Below are 22,871 nucleotides of genomic sequence, written 5' to 3'. Positions count from 1 at the left end.
ATGGGTAAAGAATTTAAAAACCAAGCATTTTAAAAGGGAAATGTTTTGTTGTAAGAAATATTGTTATATCAATGTTTTTTACGTTATATCGTCCATATCGCATATTTTGCCAGTATAGTGCAGCCCTAATGCATTGTTTGACCAACAGATTCAAGTATAGACATGGTTCACATCATCTATGCTATAGTATTATATTAGTATATATTGTTTTACACGGCAGATGTTGCGTTCGCGCTCGTTCTCTCTCTCGTGAAAATGCTTAAATGCATTGACCTGTTCTACATGACTATATGTAAGCTTCTTTTATTCTTGTATAAGAGATTCATGGTTTGGGACCCGTGAAGAACTTTGTTGCGAAATAAAAGCGTCAGAGTTGACGTCATTAGCTACCGTTTTTAATGATGCGTGACTCGCGTTGACCGGTAAAAATCTGATCTATCTGCTTACACTACAGACACAAGGGCACAGATCCCATTTATATCAGATAAAATTACACATATAAGCGAGGCATGAATCTGAGTAAATCGATATTCCATGTCACTTATTCCTGCTTATATGTACGTGGGCCATATCTCATCTGTGAAAAAAACAAAACAAAAAAAAAAAGCGGAATTGGGTCACTTGAACCGTGCAGTGTATATGCAGCCTGGTGATTCTCTTTGTAAAGGTGTTTTCCTCTCAATAGCTTTTCTTGCACATTCAAACTATACAGATTTTTTTGCATGCAGTTTTTGCTAAATGTTTGTCATGAAATCAGTAGGTGTTGACTATGTAGTTTGTGCATAATTATGTAATATGCAGGGCAATGTTTCATGAAGACGATTCTTCTGTCTATAGACTTTAGTGGACGCCATATTGAATTTCACACAAATGAAAATGAGACACATGCATAAAGATCTTGATTACGTGTCATTTTCAACATGCACTTCTATTTATTAAAGTGTTTATATGTGGAAAATGTTGGGATGTTTTGTCATCTGAAAAGTTGCCATGTTGTTGAACAAAAGTACATTTGACTGAATACTTCTGTCTCTGATGGTCTCATTTTCATTTGTGTCAAAAAATAAATATGCCGCTAACTTTGTTGTGAACATGTGACACATGAAGTTCATCTTTATAAAAAAAAAATGACACGACAGTTTCAGAAGCCATGTAGCTTTTGTTCTTCAAAAAAACAGATATTTATCAGAATGTTCAAAATTTTTTACCTTTTTCAATTTCAAAAGCATTTTAAGTTCTCTTATTACATTCTCTCTCATACATATGAATATAAATGAATGACGTGAATTGTAGAGGTCATTTGCAAAAACAGAAAATAAATTTTTTGGAGTTTTCCTTTTTTTTTTTTGCAATTGTACTCTTTAATGCTTTGTAAACAGCATAAAAACATATCTGAAAACAAAAAAAATATTAGTTTAATAATATTTTTTTAATGTATTTTGACCTACTCATCTTTGCTGAACTGTTGCAATTCAGCCACATTAGAGGGTTTTCGAGCATGAATCGCCTTTTTAAGGTCATGCCACAGCATTTCAATTGGATTCAGGTCAGGACTTTACTCAGGCCACTTCAGTTGTAGTATTGAAAATCTGTTTTATACACGTACATACTGTACGATAATATACAGTATGTATAACATAATTAGATATGTTACATCAAATTACGGTGTGCCAGGTTCAACATGTATTGTTTAGTTATTATAAACGGTTGCCAAAAAAGCAACTGCAGAGAAAAACAAATCCACCTGTAACAAGGTTTCTTTTTTTTAATTTTTTTTTTTTTTATATAGCACATGTATCACACATTTAATTTAATAAGCTGCTGTCATGTAACGTTAAACAGCTTCACTGCCAAAAACTATTTTAAAGGTGAACTTTTGTGCATTTTTCTCATTTTCCCAGATCAGCCTTTTCTAGTAACACTTTATTTAAAGGGGGTGTTCATAAGACCGTCATGAGACCTTTATGATCATGACATTAAACATGTCATGAATAGAAAGGATATTTTATGCATGCTCCTGACAACTGTCATTAACCGTGTCATTCGCTCAGTCACATCATTTTAAATGCAATGATGACACCGTTTGAGATGTTTTTGTTATGACAACTTAACATTACCAAGGCAAAATAACTTGTCATAAATCTGTCATTAACATAATTGTCATGGATATATATCCAATCACTATTTTCAGCGGAACAAAATTCAGTCGTCATTACAATTTGTCAATAACTGTTTCACTACTCTTTGTCATTAATATTTAATGACATTTTAATGATTAATTCAATTTGTACCACTGTAGTTGAGGCAAGAAAAATGTTATGAATCTGATATAAAATTCATGACACAATTACAATGGCAATTATTTATGACAGGGCGGCACAGGGGCTCAGTGGTTAGCACGGTCGCCTCACAGCAAGAAGGTCGCTGGTTCTAGCCTTGTCTGGGTCAGTTGGCATGTCTGTGTGGAGTTTGTATGTTCTCCCCGTGTTGGCATGGGTTTCTTCCGGGTGCTCCACAGTTCCCCCACAGTCCATACACATGCGCTATAGGTGAATTGGGAAAACAAATTTGGCGGTAGTGTATGAGTGTGAATGTGAGATTGTATGGGTGTTTCTCAGTATTGGGTTGCGGCCAGAAGGGCATCCACTGCGTAAAACATATGCTGGATATGTTGGCGGTTCATTCCACTGTGGCGACCCCTGATTAATAAAGGGACTAAGCAGAAGGTAAAGGAATTAATTACTTATGACAATCATGTTTATGACAGATTTATGACAGGTTATGATTTCTTATTAATGTCAAGTTGTCATAACAAAGACATCTTAAACATTGTCACCACTTAAATTAGTTAATGACACTTAATAATAGTGGTAATAAGCATTCACATAATCTCATTCATATTTAAGTGTCATTTCATGTTTATGAATATTTCATGACAGTCTTATGAACACCCCCTTCAAGTAAAAAGACTTACCCACTTTTTTCCTCAACAAATCAGTGCAATCTTGTATTTTTTTCAATTCTGTAACTCTTTCTTAACCTTTTAAAGATGACCTTTACTACCAAACAAAATGAAATTTCCTCATACATATTCTCGTCTTTAATGATGCTCTCTCTCTGTATTTTCCTTTTTGTAAAAGTCTGCTTCTGGAAGTCGTGGAGTACATAAAGTCGGCTCTTTGACTCCACCCTCTTCCCCTAAGACCGCCCCTAAGGGAGGACACAGACGAATCCTGAGTGATGTCACACACAGCACCATATTTGGAGTTCCTGTGAGCAAATCCACCCAACTTCTTCAAGCTGCAGCTGCTGAAGCCAGCCTCAACAAATCAAAGTAAATAATTATTTTGTGTATTATTATATAATTTTATATTTATTATTATTATTATTATTATTGTTATTACTTTTATATAATGTTGTTATTATTATATAATTTTAGATATTATTATTGTTATATAATGTTAATATATTATTATTTTATAAATATTTGTACACAATATCACAACGTCCCATACTAACTCAAAAGTATGGCCTTACTTGCAGTGTTGGGTGTAATTAGTTACAAACAATGTGAATAACAACTGTAATTTAAAATAGTTTTCTGGTGAAAAAGTAAAGTTAAGGATTACTTTTTACTTTTAGGTCATTTAATTACAGTAACCTATACTTGCCTAAAATACTGTACATAAATTCAACCGTTCTGTATAAATCATTTCAGAGAAGCAGAGCAATTGTATTTTTGTTACACATTAAATTATTTAGCAGAAAAGTTCTCAAAAAAGCCTAATGAATGATAGACTTATCAAGATAAATCCACATGCTTGAGAAAAAATAAATATAAATTATAAATTATAGTATAAATTATGTATAAAATACGTCATTAATTTAAACGTACACATTCAAAATGCCCAAATTTCTTAAGTGTTAATTGTTTTTACTAAAGGTAAAATCCAGAGTCATTCTGTGTGCTCGATTAGATCTTTTACTTCTAATGTGAGTTCAGCAGGGAAGTTGGTACGGCCATGGGAACATCTGAGAATTCCTCAGATTTTTGTAATAATGTAATAATTTGTGTTAATATAACTGTCAGGAAGACTTATTATATATATATAGTCTTAAAGGGATAGAAAATTCTATTAAAATGAAAATTATGCCGTCATTTGAATGTATTTTTTCTGTTGAAGATAAAAGAAGATACTTTGAAGAATGCTGGAAAAGTAATTTTTTTCCTACTATGGAAGTCAATAGGTGCTGTTAAACAGCATTCTTCAAAATATCTATTATTGTGTTCAGCAGAATAAAAAAACTATTTAAAACCCATACGAGGGAGGGTAAATAATGGAGAGGTTATTTTCATTTTTTTGGTAAACTAACCTTTCATGATGGCAACAGAGTGGCGCAGTAGGCAGTGCTGTCGCCTCACAGCAAGAAGGTCGCTGGTTTGAGCCTCGGCTCAGTTGGCGTTTCTGTGTGGAGTTTGCATGTTCTCCGTGGGTTTTCTCCGGGTGCTTCGCGTGCGTTTCCTCCGGGTGCTCCGGTTTCCCCCACAGTCCAAAGACATGTGGTACAGGTGAATTGGGTAGGCTAAATTGTCCGTAGTGTATGTGTGAATGAGTGTGGATGTTTCCCAGAGATGGGTTGCGCCTGGAAGGGCATCCGCTGCGTAAAAACGTGCTGGATAAGTTGGTGGTACATTCTGCTAAGGCGACCCCAGATTAATAAAGGGATTAAGCCGAAAAAAAAAAATGAATGAATGAATGAACCTTTCATGACTTTTCAGCCTATCCTCAACCAAACTAGAGACTCTGCTTTCCACCATAGTGGTATCTTTGCAAATTTCATCCCAGAAACCTCTGTAAATCTCAATTTAGCACACCACTAATAACTAATTTATGAATCCATGTGTTAATATTGTGCAAAGACACACTGATGTAACTGATTCCAACATTGTTTTTCCTTTTACATTCTGACACAAAACTAGAAACTAGAAGTCTGCGAGGTCAGGTTTACTCAATTATTTTAGGTTCAGCTCAATACATCCCAGTACAACAAACATTCATTTAACTCTGACTGGAAGGAACACATTTCATTAATTCCACTGCTTGATTTTACAGTGCCGAATCAAACATGTTACAGCAAGAAAAATTGACAAGAAAACTGAAATATGACAGCTATGGTGCATACAATCTTAGTGTGGAACTTTCAAGTTTGCATTTTTTCTGTAGGTCGGCTAGCACTACTCCATCTGGGTCTCCATGTTCATCACAGCAAAGTGTTTATCAGCCAGCGGATGCTTCAGGACACTCGGCTGGAGCCACAGGATCCTGGAACCCATTTGGCGATGACAATTTCTCCAAACTCACTGCAGAAGAGCTGCTGAACAAGGATTTTGCCAAACTGGATGGTAAAGCCAATGTTTTTGGATGAAGTTAAAAGTGTGCACTGATTCAATAAGATAAATTGGTTTCTAATATCTGCATAGTAGGCAAGTTTAAATATTCCCCAGAAGATGTTTTAGATGCTCATTTATAACCTGTGGAATGACCTCTATACTGAAAAGTTCGGCTTCGACCATATTTGGAACAGTCATGAATATTAATGAGCTCTGCTCTGACACTCCACAGCTATATAAATGCCTGCTTTCTGTAAAAAAATAAGTTGAGTAGATTCCTTGTTAAACTTTTCAACTGAAATGGTAGAGAGGTTTATTTTAGCTAGAAGGAATGATTGCGCTATTTTTAAGCCACCAGAGAAAACTAGTTTGCTTTTGAGCTCTGGCAGGATTTAATATCAACCTCTGTATAAACAAATGAGTTGCTGAATAAGTATTTTGCCAAATTGGATGGTAAATCCAATGTTTTTGGATGAAATTAAAGGTGCCATATACTGCATTTATTCAATGAGATCAATTGTTCTCTGATATCTGCATAGTTTTTGTACTCATAACCACAGGAATTTCCCCTAGAATGAGAAGTTTGGCTTTGGCCATATTTGGAACGGTCATGAATATTAATGAGCTCTGCTTTGACACTACACAGCTATATCAGTGCCTGCTTTTTATAAAAAAATTGAGTAGATTCCTTGTTAAACTTTTCAACTGAAGTAATAGGGAGGTTTATTTTTGCTAGAAGGAATGAGTGAGCTATTTTTAAGCCACCAGAGAAAACTAGTTTGCTTTTGAGCTGAGGCAGGATTTATTATCAACTTTCGCATAAACAAATTAGATTTATTAATTGTGTTTGTATCCTTTCACTCTAGAAATATCACAGTTAGCGCGGAGGTATATGACACAATGCATAAACAAGTATTGAACACTTCAGGAAGTGTTTGTTGCCTCATCCCAAACATATATGGAAATATACAATTTTTACAATATGCAGAAATATGCAAATATACATCAAGACAGACCTTATTTCTCTTTAGGTGGCGCTGAATCCGTTTTTAATCTGTATATCCAGCATTTTGCATTCTGACGAGCTGTGAATAGATCAATTGATAACTTCTTAAACTTCCTAAAGCACATCGCAAACCAGACTCAAATCGATTTACATAATAATGAGGTAAACAATGGTATTTGAGGCTTATGGTATGATATTTCCATGTACTGAACTATTATTATGAAGTATATCCAGATTTTCGTTATATGAACATTTTTATCTCAATATTTTTTCAGCACACTTTACTGTATTTAAGCAACTCTTTTCAGTATTATTTGTATGTTTGTGTGTTTCTAGCCAAGACAGCAGAGAGATCCTGTCCTGAAAATCTGATTTCTGGGTTGCAGTCCGTGTCATCCAATAAAGGCTTTCTCCAGGGAGGAGGTACAGTTTATTTATCTCTCTGTCTCTCTCTATCTCTGTCCCAGTGCTTGCTAGGAGCCTGTTAATGCTTAAGAAACAACCGCATTGCAAAATCAGTTTGGAAAGATGTTTTTCACACTTAAAAGCAATGTCGCAAATGCTGGTAATTGTTCCCAAACCTAGAACATTTCAACCAGTTTTGTAAAGGGGATAGTGCTCAACAATCTACCACAAACTCTGGAATTCAATGCCAATTTTACACAATTCATCAAATTCCCACCCTACATTTTGTCTTGAAAGCATGCCACACTGCAAAAGTAAAACAAGTTGTGGATGCAGATTCATTACTTTTAAACAGCCTGGGCTTTTGAGTGACTTTTAAAAGCTGTAAATGTACTTGACCTCTTTGAGCCTTCCAGAAATAAAGTAACGTGCATCTCACCTGCTGGCAACCTTGTGATAAGCCTTTCCTACTCCTATTTATAGAGCTAAAGACAGATAGGGCACTTTGCTTCTACCTGCTTTCTTGGAAACACTGTGGACAAACACGCGTCAGTGATTAGATGCTGTTAAAGAGTAAACTTTGACCCAAACTGCTGCTAGGTGATTGAGACCACTTAACTACGTGTTTATGGGTCAAAGATACAAAAAATAAGAGTTTATTTGTGCCACATACATTAGATCCTGTTGAATTGTGTTATTATTTATACCATTTTTTTATATAATAAGAATAATGATTTGTTTTTACTATCTTTTAAAGAAGACACTCTCTAAAATGTTATTTTTTTTAAGCCCAAAATATATATACGGCAGGCTTACTTAAAACGTGTATCATTTCATGATTTTGAAGATAGTTCACCTTAAATGAAAATGACTTCCTCATTCGCTCTCCATCATGTAGATTTAAACCTTTGAGCTCTTTCTTCTGTTTTTCTGCAGATATTTTGATGAATGCTTGTTGCTGGCACCTATTGACTTCCATAGTAGGGGAAAAAATTACTATGGAAGTCGATAGGTGCCAGCTATCAGCATTCTTCAAAATATCTTCTTTTGTTTTCAACAGAAGAAAGAATTTCAATTCAATTCAATTCACCTTTATTTGTATAGCGCTTATACAATGTAGATTGTGTCAAAGCAGCTTCACATAAAAGGTCACAGTAAATAGGAACAGTGTAGTTCAGTTTGTAGTGTTCAAGTTCAGTTCAGTTTAGCTCAGTTCAGTGTGGTTTAATAATCACTACTGAGAGTCCAAACACTGAAGAGCAAATCCATCGATGCGCAGCTCTACAGATCCTGAACCATGCAAGCCAGTGGCGACAGCGGAGAGGGAAAAAAACTTCACTAAAGGCGGAAGTGAAGAAAAAAAAAAAAAAAAAAAAAAAAACCTTGAGAGAAACCAGACTCAGTTGGGCATGACCATTTTAATTTCTCCGCTGGCCAAACGTCTTGTGCAGAGCTGCAGTCTCAGTGGCGGAGGCTGGAAGCTGGCCTCAGCGAAGACTCGTCTGTCTCTGGAGCGTCACAGGAATCAGTCTCATGTTCTCCACTCTTCCATGATCACCACAGTAGCTGCTCAGGATACGGCCTGGTCCAGGATATGGAAACCTTGGGATCATCTCGTCGTTGGTCTTGGATCGAATCAGTGACTCTGCATAGTCTGGGGGCCTCGGGAAGAGTATCCCCAGGTGGAAATGGAGAATAAAGAAAATAATTAGCGTAGCTGATGTTCACAGTGTATATCAGCAAGATGCATAACCTGTGTGGAAGCCCCCTAAGTGGTGCACTAAGTGTATGCTTTACTGAACAGATAGGTCTTTAATCTAGTTTTGAATTGGGAGAGTGTGTCTGAGCCTCGGACGTTATCAGGAAGGCTATTCCAGAGTTTAGGAGCTATAAATGAGAAGGCTCGACCTCCTTTACTCGACTTTGCTATTCTAGGTACTACCAGAAGCCCTGAGTTTTGAGATCTTAAAGAGCGAGTTGGATTGTAGCGAGACAGAAGATTGGTTAGATAAACAGGAGCTAGATTATTTAAAGCTTTATATGTAAGAAGCAATATTTTAAATTCAATACGAAACTTAACAGGCAGCCAGTGTAAGGAGGATAAAATTGGGGTGATGTGATCAAATTTTCTAGACCTGGTTAGAACTCTGGCAGCTGCATTTTGTACTAATTGAAGTTTGTTAATAGAGGATGCTGGGCAGCCAGCAAGCAGTGCATTACAGTAGTCCAGCCTAGAAGTCATAAAAGCATGGACTAGCTTTTCTGCATCTGAGATGGATAGCATACTTCGTAACTTAGCTATATTTCTCAGATGAAAGAAAGCAGTTTTTGTGACATGGGAAATATGATTTTTAAAAGTTAAATTGCTGTCTAATATGACACCCAGATCTTTTATAGTAGAGCTAACGCTAACTTTGTATCCCTCTAATTGTAAATCGAGTTGTGAGATCTGCTGTGTACAGTATTTAGGCCCAATAAGTAATAATTCTGTTTTGTCTGAGTTTAAGAGAAGATAATTGTTGGTCATCCAGTCTTTAACATCTTTAATACACTCAGTTAGCTTGGACAGATTAGACGTCTCGTCAGGTTTAGTTGAAATATATAATTGAGTATCATCTGCATAGCAGTGAAAGCTGATCCCATGTCTTCTAATAATGTCTCCCAGGGGTAGCATGTATATTGTAAACAGTAAAGGGCCTAAAACTGATCCTTGAGGCACCCCGTATTTTACTGGGCTGATTTGTGAAGGCTGTCCATTTATATTTACAAACTGGTAACGGTCAGATAAGTATGACTTAAACCATTGTAGGGCATGTCCCTGGACACCTGTAGACTTTAAGCGATTAATAAGGATACCATGGTCAATGGTGTCAAATGCCGCACTAAGATCGAGTAGAACTAATAGCGAGATGCACCCTTGGTCAGCAGCTAAGAGTAAATCGTTGGTTATTTTCACTAATGCAGTTTCTGTACTGTGATGAGCTCTGAAACCTGACTGAAACACTTCAAAAACATTGTTCATCTGCAGAAAGGAGCATAATTGAGCAGAAACAACTTTTTCTAGTATTTTAGATATAAATGGAAGGTTTGAAATAGGCCTATAATTAGCTAAGTTGCTGGGTTCTAGTTGTGGTTTCTTAATAATAGGTTTAATAACAGCTAACTTGTAAGGATTTGGAACATGGCCTAAAGATAAAGAAGAGTTGATAATGTTAAGAAGAGGTTCTCCTATAACAGGTAGCAATTCTTTCAGTAACTTTGTTGGAATTGGGTCCAATATACACGTAGCTGATTTAGAGCTATTTATAATTTTGTCTAGCTCTTCCTGTTCTATGATTTTAAAGCACTGTAGGTTATTTAGATTCAGAGACGTGTTTACTGGATCTGAAGTATAAGGCGGTGCAGAAAGTTTAATATCTCCTATTTTCTGTCTAAAGCCTTCTATTTTATCACTGAAAAAATTCATGAAGTCATCACTACTAATTTGCGGTGGAACGTTTTGTTCCAAAGATGACCGATTATTTGTTAATTTAGCGATGGTGTTAAATAAGAATCTAGGATTGTTATGATTATTTTCTATCAGTTTGCGGAGGTGCTCAGCCCTGGCAGATTTTAAAGCCCTCCTATAGCTGGACATACTGTCTTTGTATGCAATTCGAAAGACTTCTAAATTAGTTTTTTTCCATTTACGTTCCAGGGCACGGGCTGCTGTTTTGAGAGCGCGGGTATGACTATTATACCATGGTGTAGTTTTATTCTCTCTAGCCTTTTTTAGTTTGATGGGTGCCACAGTATTTAGAGTGCTAGTAAAGATGGCATCCATACTGCTGGTTACTACATCAAGGTCATTTGCGTTTGCGGGTGCATTTCGAAGTAGAGAAAGATCAGGTAAGTTATTTATAAATTCATCTTTAGTGGACGGAACAATAGTTCTACTAGGACGATATATCGGAGCGGATCTGCTAATTTCAGGTAAACACAGCTTATATAGTAAGAGGTAGTGGTCTGTAATATCATCACTTTGTGGTATAATGTCTACATCAGTGACCTCAATTCCATAAGACAGAATTAGATCTAGTGTATGCTTTAGGCGATGAGTTGGACCAATAACATTTTGCTTTATTCCTAGTGAGACCAGCAAGTCCGTAAACGCGAGCCCTAATGTGTCGTTAGCGTCATCTATGTGGATGTTAAAGTCTCCTACAATTATTATTTTATCAGTTTTAACTAGTAAGTCAGAGATAAAATCAGAAAACTCTTTTAGAAAATTGACATAGGGTCCTGGAGGTCTATATATGGTGATTAGAGTGAGAGATAACATAGGTTTTTGCATAGTGTTTGGAAGGACAACATTAAGCGCTAGTACTTCAAAGGAGCTAAACATAAGTCCGTTTCTCTGATTAACATTAAGAATATCACTAAAGATTGACGCGACTCCACCACCACGACCAGTTTGACGAGCCTCATGTTTATATAAGAATCCTGGAGGAGTTGCCTCAAATCTCAAATAGGTTTTGAACAAGTGCAGGGTGAGTAAAGGATGACTTAGTCTTTGTTTTGGGTAAACTATCTCTTTAAAAATGAGTTCATACTGTATGTGATTTGTGGATTAATTGCGTACTCCAATAATTATTGAGCCCTGCACTTGATATAAATTTAAAAAGAAGCGTGGCATGATTTATGAATTCATTCATTTGATGTACCAGAGACTGTGCACAATTTATGAATTAATTACTTTAATTTACTAAATTGTGCACGCAATTTATTAATTAGTTCTCTTGTTTTACTAAATTGTGTGCACAATTTATTCATTTGTTCATAAGATTTACTAAAGTGTGCATGTGATTTATTCATTAGTTTCTTCGATTTTCTAAATTGTGCACACGATTTGTTCATTCGTTCCCTCAATTTGCTAAATTGTGCGTGCGATTTTAAAATAGTTGCCCTGATTTACTAAATTGTGCGTGCGATTTATTAATTTGTGTATTTGTTGTGTTTAATGGGGTTTATTTCTGCAATTTACTAAATTGTGCACAATTTGTTCATTCGTCCATTTAATTTAAAAAAATTGTTTCCCTGATTTACCAAATTGTGCGTGCGATTTAAAAATAGTTTCCCTGATTTACTAAATTGTGAGTGTGATTTAAAAATAGTTTCCCTAATTTACTAAATTGTGAGTGCGATTTTAAAAGTAGTTTCCCTGATTTACTAAATTGTGAGTGTGATTTTAAAAGTAGTTTCCCTGATTTACTAAATTGTGAGTGCGATTTTTAAAAGTAGTTTCCCTGATTTACTAAATTGTGAGTGCGATTTTAAAAGTAGTTTCCCTGATTTACTAAATTGTGAGTGCGATTTTTAAAAGTAGTTTCCCTGATTTACTAAATTGTGAGTGCGATTTTAAAAGTAGTTTCCCTGATTTACTAAATTGTGAGTGTGATTTAAAAATAGTTTCCCTAATTTACTAAATTGTGAGTGTGATTTAAAAATAGTTTCCCTAATTTACTAAATTGTGAGTGCGATTTTAAAAGTAGTTTCCCTGATTTACTAAATTGTGAGTGTGATTTAAAAATAGTTTCCCTAATTTACTAAATTGTGAGTGTGATTTAAAAATAGTTTCCCTAATTTACTAAATTGTGAGTGCGATTTTAAAAGTAGTTTCCCTGATTTACTAAATTGTGAGTGCGATTTTAAAAATAGTTTCCCTGATTTACTAAATTGTGAGTGCGATTTTAAATATAGTTTCCCTGAATTACTAAATTGTGAGTGCGATTAAAAAATAGTTTCCCTGATTTACTAAATTGTCCAAATTTCATTTATTCGTTCCCTCGATTTACTAAATTGTTCGTACACTTTATTTATTTATTGCTTTGATTTACTAAATTGTGTGCACACTTTATTTATTTATTCATTCAATTTACTAAATTGTTTGCACAATTTATTTTAATTTGTTTACTTGGTTTACTAAATTGTTTGCACAAAATTTATTAATTAGTTCCCTTGGTTTACTAAATTGTGTTCACCATTTAACAAATTGTTATTTCAATTTACTAAGTTGACCTCAGAATTTAACACATTCCTTCGATTTACTAAATTGTGCGCACGATTTGTTCATTCGTTCCTACAATTTACTAAATTGTGTGCACACTTTATTAATTTGTTCTCGCTATTAACTATTAAAATTGTGCACATGATTTATTCATTCATTCCCTCAATTTACTGAATTGTGCACACATTATTAATTTGTTCCCTTGATTTACTAAATAGTTTGCACAATTTATTAATTCATTGAATTCGTGAATAATGTTGTCTTCAACTGTACATATATTAATAGAACTTATTCTGTGTCAATACCTAATGGCATGTTATGTGCCAGATGTATGATTTTCATGATCATCCCTCAGATTTGTAGCATTTGACTTTGTATGTAAAAGAGATGCGTTCTCAGCTGAAAGCACAGAGAGTGGATTAACGCTTGCGGCTCTTACATAAGCACAGTCTGCTAATCCTCTCCGAATCTGATGACACACCAGATCATTATGGGTAAATTAAGGCGCAGGTAAACCTTTTGAGAGCTGTGGGATGCAAGGTCATGAAATTGGCAATCATGTGTACTCTAGCTCCATGGAAATTGAGATAAACACATTCACCAACAAAATATAGTAGCAATACCAAGGGACCAATTGAAGCCAATATGAAATCACCTTTTAAAGCCGTAGCAATTGCATAGTAGTATAACGGCCCATTCACACGGGGCGTCAGGGATACTGCTTAATTGGGTGACGTCAAGCGTTGCCGAATTGCATTGTGGATCCGTCGCCGCCACTTCAGTGGCGTTGCTCTCTTCAGATGTTGGGATTTTCTCAACTTTTCAAGTGCCAACGGAAGCGTCAGCCAACCAACTCGCTTTATGCAAATACACCAGCTCAGACATTAGTCGATTACGAACTAATTTCATTGGTCAGCCCCAACTTCAGACATCCACTCTGTCAAGCGTTGACGCTCAAGCCCAGTGTAAATTGGCCGTAATAGAAGCTTCCAGAGTGCAATAGAAACCCTATGCCCTCTAGACTTTAAGCACATTCATATTTTAAAGTTGAATGTTTGCTCTCTGCTTTAGTGAAAGTGGGTAAGCGAGCATTTTGCTGTTCTGTGACCTGAGTACTCCTCCTCTCCCCACACCCGCATCCTAAATCCCTCATTTCAGTCAAACACTGTAAGTAAAACTCCAGCAAAGTGTGATTCTCAACTGATCCGCATGTGTCTGCTTTAACGAACCAGTTGCACCACCTCAAATATTTGCCAATTTAACTAATAGCTTGCTAAGTGGTTCAGTTTTTCTCCTTCTGTAATAACGTTAAGCCTGTTAAGTAAGGGTTGTCTTTCTAACTCTCTAATAGGTTTGTTTCACAGTGTAGTATTGTACACAAGTGTTTGCAATCCTGGTTTCTCTTTTGCCGAGTTCAGACTGCATGATTTTAGCCTTGGTTTTGACTTGCTAAGAGGTTTTGGGAAATCGCAGACCAATGCCCAAAATCACAGGCAAATCAGTGCTTGTTCACGTGAGTAACAATCACACAGTGTGAACAATCAAAGAGGTGATCTGAGACAATCAACGATGAGTCACCAACACCCGTCAGATATGTGGCATACTAAATATTTTAAGCTATCGGCGATTCAAATCATACCATGTGAAATGTGTTCTGATTGAAAATAACATCGCGATCACCTACAGTCAATAAGAGAGCAGCATCCACTAGTTTGGGTATCTGTAGGTCAGCGGAAGATTGGGGAGAAGTTAAAAATGATTATTTTCGTTCTATTTGGACTCAAGAAATGGAGGACCCGTGTCTGTTTGACGTGTCATCTGAGCAATATCACAACTGGGTCGAAAAGAAAAGTTGAGGAGAAATTGCTAATTCCCTTCAAAACCCAGGTGAACAAAATTAAGTAGATTTTTCTACCCCACTTAAGGCTTCTTTCCCTTGATATAGTTAATAACTAAATAAATACTACGTGACCTTGCATTATGTCACTTCTCGCTTGTTTGGTTGTGAGATGTAGTGTGCGGACCAAGACTTGTCGGCGATTCTACTATTGTAAAGTCATGCAGTGTGAAACCTCATGTCGCCGATCCATCTTGCAGTGTAAACACAGCAGTGACGAATTGCTTCCCCAGATAGTCATGCAGTGTGAAAACATCTGTGACGCAACTACTTTGAAAATCATGCAGTCTGAACTTGGCATTACTTAAAGATTTGTTCCATTCGACCATAAAGTGGACATCACAGGATGTTCTGCCATAATTCCAGTTCGAAAGAAGCATGTTTAATTCAAAGTAGGGGTGTGACGAGATCTTGTAGCACCAGATTTTGCAAGATCAGTTGTATCTTGCAAGATCTGATCTGGTCTCATGAGCATGTCATGGTTGGTGTTGATAGCCTTATGGCAAGGGTGTCCAAACTCGGTCCTGGAGGGCCGGTGTCCTGGAGAGTTTAGCTCCAACCCTAATCAAACACACCTGAACCAGCTAATCAAGCTCCTACTAGGTGTACTAGAAACTTCCTGGCAGGTGTGTTGAAGCAAGTTGGAGCTAAACTCAGTTGGACAGCGACCCTCCAAATCTGAGTTTGGACGCCCTTGCCACCAAGTCAGTTTAAGTTTTGGTTTGAGTCTAGTTACAAATCAGTTCTTTTTCTTTCAACACCCAAAGCACTGTCTCTGAACCAGGAATAGTGGTTAAGTACTGTAGCACCAAATATTGCTGAGCCAGAAGTAAGAACCTCTTGTGTCAGGGGCTGAGGGAGGGTTACCATAACCAACGAATAAACAGAAATACTGTATTTGAAATAGCAGCTGAACATTGCTTCATATTGCTGGTCGAGAGGACGAGGATTGACAACTGCTGATCTGCACCTGTTTCTGGAGCACCCCCACCCAAACATATTCTGAATGTGTCCCTCCTTAAACATACCATATTTAGGTCATCAGCTCAGTAGTAGAAGCTCCAAATACATGAAATGGGTGTGTCGGACCACAGAGACATCTAGAATGTGCAGTGCTGACTGACTCTAGGAAAAGGGTTGAGAGACTTCCAACGTAACCCCACTCCAGTATTTCACACAATGTGCTTTTGTACACTCACTGGCTTCTTTTTTAAAGTACACCTTGCTAGTACAATGTTTGATACCTGCATTCCCTCGACTTCAGAACTGCCTTAAGCCTCATCTACGTTATCAGCGACTTTGTAGCTGCCTTTCGCTTTGGGTAGTGACTGAAGATGCTAATGGATGTCAATGCTTATGAGGATATTTACATAAAATGAGTTTGTTGTCGGTAAAAATATACATTTGGAGGTAAAACCATAAATATAAATTGATTCCCCTGAACAATCAGTGTTCTTTGTCAATGTTACTATTTATCTGCTGCAAGCGCCTGTCTGTGAAGATCTATAGCATGAACACGGAGATACAACTGAGCTGAGAGAGGATCACATGAGCTCTAATGATGCTCATATATTCTGTTGTTCACAACAGTCACTCTTCATTTGCATTAAGTTGAATGATTCTTAACTTTGTTGCATCGCTAGACATGACCACATCTGTCATCGATACTCGCGAAGCCGGAGGTTGCTGGAAGTCACTTGTTGTTCAAATTGTAAATGGGGCTTTAAAGGGTTAGTTAACCTAAAACTGAAAATTCTGTTATTAATGATTCGCCCTCATGTTGTTCCAAACTCCTAAGATCTTCGTTCATCTTCAGAACACAAATGAAGATATTTTAGATGAGGGGTGCCTAAACTCGGTCCTGGAGGGCTGGTGTCCTGCAAAGTTTAGGTCCAACCCCAATCAGACACACTTGGGCTAGCTAATAAAGCTCTTACTAGGCTCTCTAGAAACATCCTTGCAGGTGTTTTGAGGCAAGTCGAAGCTAAAATCTGCAGGACATCGGCCCTCCGGGACGGACTTTGGGCACCCCTGTTTTTAGATGAAACTCGAGAGCTCCCTGATCCTCCACAAACAGAAGCATTCACAAGACATTTAAAGTCCAGAAAGGAACCAAAAACATTGTCAAAATATTCCATGTGTCTTAAGTGGTTCACTGTGATTTCCTTCTTTTCCTCTACTTTCCTTCTGGTTTCTTGTGTCTTCTTCATCCTTCTCCTTAACCTCTACTCTTATTTTCACCCCTCCCCACTGATTATTCTCTCTTCTTTTTCCTTGTTTTTACTGTCTGTTCTTCTCTTATGGAGTAGAGAAGTTGATCGAGGGTTTGAAGTCTCCAGATCCCTCTTCCTCCCTGATCCTCCCTGACCTTCCCTTGAATGACCCCTTCAGCCCTGCAGACTGTAGTCATGGTAACCAGGCGCTCGTCTGTTTATTGTTGTCTTTTTGCCTACATCCCCACAGCAGATACATCACCTTATTGGCCTTCATTAGCCACATTTCTACTGTTGAGCCTAAAGCGAATGTGCCAAACACATTTCCGTAGTAACTTTTGGGGGGCCTGATTGGGCCTTGTCTGAACTTCTTTGGGACCAACGGACGGCTTTTTTCAGCTTGCTGAACACCTTGGTCCAATGCAGGCTTTGGGGTGGGGTGAAAGCAAAGGCAGAGTTTGTCAGACTCCGGTAAAGATCCCCAATTCAATAGTTTTGTGTGAATCTAGAGTACATGCACAAAAAAAATAAAGAACGGACAGTATTGCCAATTGAAGATAACAGGGCTCTTTTGAGCATTTGGGCTGAGGACAATGTTTCATGGTGTGTGCCGAAACTACGATGTTACAAAATATGTTGATACCAAGCTTGGAAGCTACAGATTCAAAGTTTGGAAAAAGTTGAAGTTGCAAGCACAGTATAAACCCATTACCAACATAGTCAGAGCGGTGATCACAGAAAAATAATCCTGTTGTTTGACAGTATTGATGGTGTGCTGGGTCATGGGCTCTCCGTTAGTGGAGAAACTTTAGATCAGGGGTGCTCAACCCTGTTCCTGGAGATCTACCTTTCTGCAGAGTTCAGCTCCAGTGCTGATCAAACACACCTGAACCAATTAATTAGAACCTGAACAGCACTTGATAACTACAGGCAGGTGTGTTTGATATGGATTACAGCTGACATCTGCATGAAAGTAGTTCTTAGGCTGCGTCTGAAATCACCTTCTAAGTAGGTACTAAATTTGAATTTGATTTTACTACATGAATGTTGGAAAAGTACATTAGAGGAACACGGACATACTATATCCACCATTTGTCATTATCACATAACCTAACAGTGTTAGTTCAGTCGCTTCACTGCCATTCATTAATTCTCTCGTGTGACATCATATGATAAGGAAGCGTCCATCAGATGCGCACTTCTCTCACTGGAAGTAATAGGTCACCCGGATACTTCTTGCCTACTGTTTTTTGAATTCCGTGAATTCAGACATACTCTTCGGCTCGCATACTGTTTTTAATGTACTGTATTGTATGGAAGTATGCAACACGCAGTGTTGGTCACCCCTGCTATAGACTGTAATAAATACTGTATATATAATTCAATGCTGTACAGTAACACGTAATTTGTTCGCTTTAATTGTTTTCATCTACAGTGAATCGTTTCATGATGATGGTGCGTTGTACTGTCCTCGTCCCATTGAACTGGATGGGGCATACTTAGAGTGGGCTGCACGGCGAGCTATTGGCCCGACAGTAGAAACATGACTTGATTTTGGTCTCGCTACTCAATAGGGGTGTCAAAATTAATAGTTTTTTCGGTGCACCGCGATGCAGACATGGACAATTCGGTATCAGTTCAGTAATAATCATAACTGGTTATGTAGTGACGTCAGTTATCTCATATGCGCTATGTTGCCGTAGCTTACTATGGCGAGGGAGGCGAGCGCGAGTATTTACAACGCTCTAAGTACTTAAAAGCGCAGAAACTGTGCACAATTTCACTGCGTCCGTGTTTGCTGGACAATCTTCCACTGACACTTACAGCAGAAGCCCCTATTTCACTTGCGATTGAGAGAATGAAAATAAACTCTATTTCTCTCTCTCTCTCACTGTGGCCCCCTTGACCTGCTAGCGTGACTTCCTCTCCTTTCGGCTGTTTTACAGCAATACTTCTGGATACAGACACGAGCGCATTCCTGCAGAGTTTTCTTCTCCGTGTCTATCTTGGATCAGCTGTGATCGCCACTGCCGTTTATCAGTGTCACTTATCTGTGAAGAGCGCAGCACGCAAGAGCCAATCGCAGCCCTTTCTGTTGAGCGTGTGACCAATCAAAGGGGTGCAAGAGAACTTGGTAGACAAGGCTCATAAAGCGAGCGGGATATTTATATTTGTTTATATTATTTGCTATAAATGCTCGTGTTGTTTAAAGGTACAGTTTATATATCTGACTGTTAGTATTAAAGGACAAAATTGTATTACAAGTAGTATATAAATATAAATATATTTATACATTTTAATACAAGAATTGTTGTACTGTGAAGAAAATATAAAACTGTGTATGGAAAGCATCATCGATGCACCGAGATATTGAATTGAACCGAATCGATGGCATGATAATCATCACCATACCGAACCATGAGACCAGTGTAGGTTCACAGCTCTACTGCTCAAGCTTCATGAGTGTAAGCGCTGGCCGGCCTGTTGAGAGACCATAGACCAGGGGTGCACAACCCTGTTCCTGGAGATCTACTGTACCTTCCTGAAGAGTTCAGCTCCAACCCTGATCAAACTCATAATTAAAGCTGGGATTTCATGCTGCACTGTGAGCTATTGCCCCTACAGTGGAAGCGCAACATGATTTCAGCCTCACTGCCTAAGCTTCAGGACTGTAGGCCCTGACCGACTCTGAAATCTCTGGCTCACACTGACCAGACAGTATAAAAAGAGCTATTGACCTTCGATGTTCTTTTAATGTTGATTGTTTTTTCACTTCTGCTCATCGTAACTTGTGGATGTCCCTAATACTACATGTTTCTGACTTACTACTTTGTGTCTGTACAACAAATTTGTGTATGCAGTTGCATAAATCAGTCTGTGTATCTCTGACATCTCTGAATGGTGTCTTCATGCATGGAGTGAATTGACGTCACCATGAACATCTCCTATCTTTAACTTTGCTACTCAAAAAAAAAAAAAGATCACGTTTGTCTGTTTTATTTTTCGTACAGCTGGAATGGATTCGCTGATCCCTGGTCTGGATCCTCTACAGACTGATCTTGGATCAGCTGCACTTCCAGGTCAGCTATTCTCTAAATATGTTCCTATTCTTTATTATATGGATATGAATTTGATGACATTAGGCTGGAACATCTGTTAAGTGACATGGATGGTATACTCACTGTCAATTATTACCCAGCATAGATGTTTACATGGGCTAGCTTTCCTGTAAAATGCTTGTGGTTTATAAGAAAATACTTAAAGGGGACCTATTCTTCCCCTTTTTACAAGAAGTAAAATAAGTCTTTTGATGTCCCTAGAGTGTGTATGTGACGTTTCAGCTCAGAATACTATAAAAATAATGTTATATCACACTTTGAAACTGCCCCTTTTAGGCTTTGATTCTAATTGTGCCGTTTTGGGGACTGTCGCTTTAAATTCAAATAAGATTGCAATCTTGTTCAAAAGAGGGTGGAGCTACATATGCCTGTGTGTCAGCATAATGGTAGATTTGAAAACAAGACTATTGCCTTATGCTAATGAGGGAGAGATAATCTCTAATAGGCGGGGCTTTCCCCCTCTGATGACACGTACAATGTGAGACTGTGAATCAAAGTGTTTCTGTAGACTGTTTTTATGAAATGTGATTGTAAATAAGTAGAATTAATAAATGTTTACTATTACAAGGTGGGTATATTCACAGACAGCCACCACTCAACTGTGTTTTAACCACTTATAAAAGTGATTTTTGCAAAACAGGACCCCTTATTAACTACAGCAAGTCTGTCCACAGAAGTAAACATGCACAATGAGCATATGACCTCATCTGTCCTCATTGGCAGTGATGCAACTTTTCATCGCTTGTTTATGAGAACATGAGGTTGGGTTTGGATGATTGATGAGCACTTAATTAATTTGGTGACAAATCATAAATTAATAAGCGGCACATTGTTGATCGTGCTACAGGACGTGACCTTCAAAATATTTCTTTAAAAGCCTCAATGTGCTGCGTCACCTTTCCAGAAGTTGATGCAGGCAATCCAGGATGTCTATTTTTATTGTTTGTTTTCATTGTCAGGAGCGCCACCTGGTGACCAAATATCAAACTACATCGCAGTGTGAATCACATAACTCAATAGGTTATTTCTCTTATTCTGGGCTTGTTGGTGGTAGTTTTACGATATAGCTCATGCTGTAGGCTTTTGTTTATTTTTTTCATAAAACAATAATAATAATAAAATGGAATTACTTTTTTTAACTTGGATTGTCACTAAATTTGGTTGCAGAAACACTTAATCAAACAATGATATGGTCTAGAACACACTGGTTTTATCTCCAGAGCTTCATTTGAGACAATTTATCGTCAGGCATACTTAGAACTTCGATAAAAATCTATGTCAAAAATATATATTACTATTACTATATTTATTACTATAATTATTGTACTAAATTATGCTTCAGATATTAAAAGTTGTATTATTAATATAATTATCTCACATATTTGTGTATATTCTGATTTTAACATCTTTAGTTTTACAAAAAATAAAGAACTGCTCACATTTTATTTGATTACATTAAGACATTTTAAGAAATCTTGATTTTTATTATTTTTTTTTTTTCATTATTAAATTAATAAAATTTTAAATTAAAGTTAACATTTCACAGGCCACCGTTTTTCATATAAATTAAACAAAATTTGGACCCTAACAAGTGGTGATTGTTTTACCACTGTTGGATTTTGCCAATAAACTGCAGCGGTTTAGGATTTTATACATTTTTAATTTACTCCATCGTCATAGTAGTTGACCTGAAAGAGAATGCTGGCCAAATTGAATATTCCAGTATTAGGGTGTCTGCGGGGGCTTAGAAAAGTCTTCAAATCTTTTAAATTTAATCTTAAAGTCTTAAATTCACAGACAATTGTGTTGTAGGTCTTGAAATGTTTCAAACAGGTCTTAATTTTTTTCTATGTTGATTTAAAAGTACAAATTCTAGCCAATACCCATCCAATCACCAACAATCCATCTCAACGAAACGTTTAACAAAAGATTTGTCTATTAACTATTTACCAATATGGTTTAATACCATATACAATAACATTGTTTAAATGTTATAGCTACCTGGTGAGGACAGTGACAAGGACAGACATTGTATTGTGCATACATTTTCATTTATTGTGTTCAAAACTTGTTGGAAAATATATATATATATTTTTTTTTTTGATGGAGTAAGTAAAAGATCTTTTCCACTGGCCCAACCCCTTAGTGATTAGCTCTGTATAAGTCTGAATTTTCATTCATGATGGTCTAAAAAGGTCTTAAATTTAACTTTGCGAAACCTGCAGAAAACCTGAGTATGTCATCTTGTGTTTTAACACATTTCAGAACGCAAAATGTCAACCTTTTGTAAAGCGTGTCAATGATATCGCCTGTTATGAAATCTCTTTTTTGTTGTACGATATAATGCACCAAAATATATTGCAATCAATGATATTACTGTCATTTTAAGACCATTTTATATCACTCATTATATAATGATAGAAAGAAAACATATAATACCATCTCAATGCAAGTACACTCTTCCAAAGAACACATCATATTTCATTCTTAAGAATATTTCATTTCATTATAGTCATTAAAACAATGTAAAAATTAGGCATTGGAATCAGATCATAATAAATCATAATAAATGTTAACAGAAAAGTGCAAGATGAAAAGTAACTGTGATATCTGCTACCAGATCTGTTTTCAGTTGTCAGACCCCCACATAGAAATATACAGCACGTATCCCAGTATGGTTAAAAAGCACTATAGTATTTACTATAAATTACTATAGTGTTTTTTAACCATACTGACACTGACAGCTCCAATAGAGCTAAAATGTTTCTAGAATTGGTTTTAATGTATGGGCGA

The 22,871-nt window shown here is 36.9% G+C and overlaps 1 protein-coding gene across 5 annotated transcripts in view; it reads left to right on the top strand.

Annotated features, from left to right (window-relative positions):
* Positions 1-22,871, top strand: part of aak1a (AP2 associated kinase 1a) — a 90,123-nt gene that overhangs the window by 48,556 nt on the left and 18,696 nt on the right. For all 5 annotated transcript variants that reach the window (XM_056463076.1, XM_056463075.1, XM_056463074.1 and 2 more), the window contains 4 exons: positions 3,141-3,334; positions 5,226-5,404; positions 6,735-6,821; positions 19,971-20,039. In XM_056463076.1, the coding sequence (XP_056319051.1) occupies positions 3,141-3,334; positions 5,226-5,404; positions 6,735-6,821; positions 19,971-20,039 (529 nt within the window). The remainder of the gene's footprint in view (positions 1-3,140; positions 3,335-5,225; positions 5,405-6,734; positions 6,822-19,970; positions 20,040-22,871) is intronic.

Source organism: Danio aesculapii, chromosome 8 (assembly GCF_903798145.1).
Source record: "Danio aesculapii chromosome 8, fDanAes4.1, whole genome shotgun sequence".
Taxonomy (NCBI): Eukaryota; Metazoa; Chordata; class Actinopteri; order Cypriniformes; family Danionidae; genus Danio; species Danio aesculapii.
Note: the sequence above shows the minus strand (reverse complement) of the source record. Positions and strands in the feature narration are given on the sequence as shown.